The 2,599-nt window shown below is 38.6% G+C and overlaps 1 protein-coding gene across 1 annotated transcript in view; it reads right to left on the minus strand.

Moving 5' to 3' along the window:
- The window catches only part of inppl1a (inositol polyphosphate phosphatase-like 1a), a 25,273-nt gene that overhangs the window by 13,509 nt on the left and 9,165 nt on the right, over positions 1-2,599 (minus strand). Inside the window, exons 5-8 of the mRNA XM_032510041.1 lie at positions 2,247-2,328; positions 856-1,002; positions 453-543; positions 27-116 (exon numbers count right to left, since the gene is read on the minus strand). Coding sequence (XP_032365932.1) covers positions 27-116; positions 453-543; positions 856-1,002; positions 2,247-2,328 — 410 coding nt within the window. The remainder of the gene's footprint in view (positions 1-26; positions 117-452; positions 544-855; positions 1,003-2,246; positions 2,329-2,599) is intronic.

Consider the following 2,599-nt stretch of genomic DNA (forward strand, 5'->3'; position numbering starts at 1 on the left):
GTGTGTGTGTGTGTGTGTGTGTGTACCTTCTTCTCTATGGAGGACAGCAGGTCTTTGAGAATTGCCAGCTTGGTCACAAGGTTCTCCAACTCTTGGTCTCCACCATGGTTCACCGACTGATGAAGGAAAAAACAATAACAATTATAACCCATACAAGCTGTGCAGTTTGAAAAGAAGAATGGGGTGGAAGTATGTATAGGTCCCACTATGTGTTAAAACAATTAAATAGATATTTTTTATGAACTTGTATCTATGTCACCTATTCTGATTGGCTGCTCTATGTACAAGCTTTACTAGTTAGCAAGGCTTAAACAGAAGTATTGACTTGTTACTTAAGGACATTATGTCACATATTCCATCATCTGTGAAAAAATGTATATTCTCAGAATGCCTCCACTTGCTTCCATTCTAACTTAAGACATGTAAACATACAAAGGGACACAGATGCGTACCTGTTGGATCATCTTGGAGACCATAAAAGCACTCTGCTGATCAAAGACTTTAGACAGGATCTCCAGACCAGACAGAACCTTATCTACCTCCCTATATGGGGAAACAGACAGAGAGATCCACAGCTTACTACACATAGATCCATCTATAAGACATCCGATGTTTACTATATTTGTCTGCATCGTATGGTTGCATAATGAATTACAGATGACTAATTATCATGTGATTCAGTTATATTTGTTACATTGTCATCAAGTTTATTTTGTGTTTAGATTTGTGTTTGTTTTAATGTGCAACATGTGCCATTGTGACTAAAAGCATTGTGACGAGCACATTTATAAAAGAACCAAGAGATTGTGGGTCTGTGGAATATGTGTGTCTACAGATGTGCTGGGGTGTCCTTACCCATTAAGGCGTTTGCAAGAAGCCACTAGTGTCTTGTTGAGGTGAGGCAGGGCGCAAGCTCCCTGTTTGACTGCCTCTAGGTCCAGAGCATAGCTGCCCTTCAGGTACTCATGGGAGATTGTGCTCAGGCCATTAGCTGCTGGAGCACTAAAACAAATTAAGATACAGTCCAATGAGTTATGTATAACCATCTTCACCACATGCACATAATTTGCTTGCTGTGTTTCTATTGCTTTTATGCTACTTTTTTTCTATTACTGTTATTTATATATCTTTAAATGTTCAGCTAAAATACTACTAAAACTAACAACTTAAAACAGTGAGTATCAATATTGCAGATATATTGCATTCTCTACTTCCTCTAAGACAAAAAGACACACGGTTCCTTCTTTGGTTTTACAGAAATACTGTATAATACCTCCAGTGAGATTTATTTAAAAAAGAATTTTAGTACAGCTAAATAAAACCCTCTTTTTGGTGTAGCATCTGCAAGTAAAACTTTTGTGATTACGATCCTTTGATTTGGTCTAGACTGTGGCTTCCGTGTAAGCTAAATACATTTTCCTGTACCAAGCCCTATCTTTAACATGCAAAGTCTGTAAACCAGCAGACAGTTAAAAGTGTTGAGTTAAATGAAAAGATGATGTCTTATTCCTTTAATGTTTCAGACCATGATGTTTTTTGTACTCATTTAGGATAATTTAATTAATCGTAAGTGGAAAGTATCACAGCGGATTTCCATGACAACTGAGTACAAGTGAGGGTCGCTGTGACAGAAAGCAGGATGTAGCTTCATAGATTTCATCTACAGTTCAAACTGTGATAATGTTTACTGCAACATATTCGTTTTTGGTCCTTATTTCATCTCTTTGGGAAAATTTTACCCTTTAAATATTAGAATAGTGAATTCAGCCACCTAACTAACTTCACAATAGTCTGAGGGAAGACACTAATGTGTGTGTGTGTGTGTGTGTGTGTGTGTGTGTGTCTGCTAATGAAGACATGTGAGAGTGTTTTTTAAGTTTGATATTAATATGTAACCATATTTACTGCATGATGTGTGCATGCCATGTGGTAGAATCAGTGACAGTAGACAGTTCTGTAAATGTTTTTGTTTGTTCATATAATCACCGATACTTCTGATACTATTTTTGTGAGCAGAGCTGATATAAATCGCTTTCAAAGCAAAGCAACATCCTTCCTCTGTGTGTGTTGCGGTCGTGTGCTTGTGTGTGTGTGTGTGTATTTTCAAAAGATGGTGGTGTGTGAATACTACATGGTTAACATGTTGGTTAAGAATCCCTGGGGGTAGTTTGTGATTTGCTTCTCAGCGGTTACATAGTATTATTGTAAACTGGACACAATAAAGAAAGTCTTCAGAGACTTTGTACCTGTCTGGTGGTGTTTCTGCTCCAGGGGGAGTGGAGGTGGAGGCAGAGCGAGGGGGGAGGGGTGGCTTCTCATCTTCCCCATCTACCAATCACAGATTAGGAGCGTTAACATGTGACAAAAGAAAGACACTCACAGAGGGCCCTATTTTAATGATCTAAGTGCATGGCGTGAAGCGCTTGGCACAAGTGCTTTTAGGGCGTCTCCAAATCCATTACTGCTAGTTTGACGGCAGAAAAAGGGGCTGTGTACATGGTTCAAAAGGGTTGTACTTAGTGTCTTCAATAATTCATATGTGTGTTTTGAGTGTAACATGCAACAAACCAATCAGAGTGTCATCTCCCATTCCCTTTAA

Source organism: Etheostoma spectabile, chromosome 3, assembly GCF_008692095.1.
Source record: "Etheostoma spectabile isolate EspeVRDwgs_2016 chromosome 3, UIUC_Espe_1.0, whole genome shotgun sequence".
NCBI lineage: Eukaryota > Metazoa > Chordata > Actinopteri > Perciformes > Percidae > Etheostoma > Etheostoma spectabile.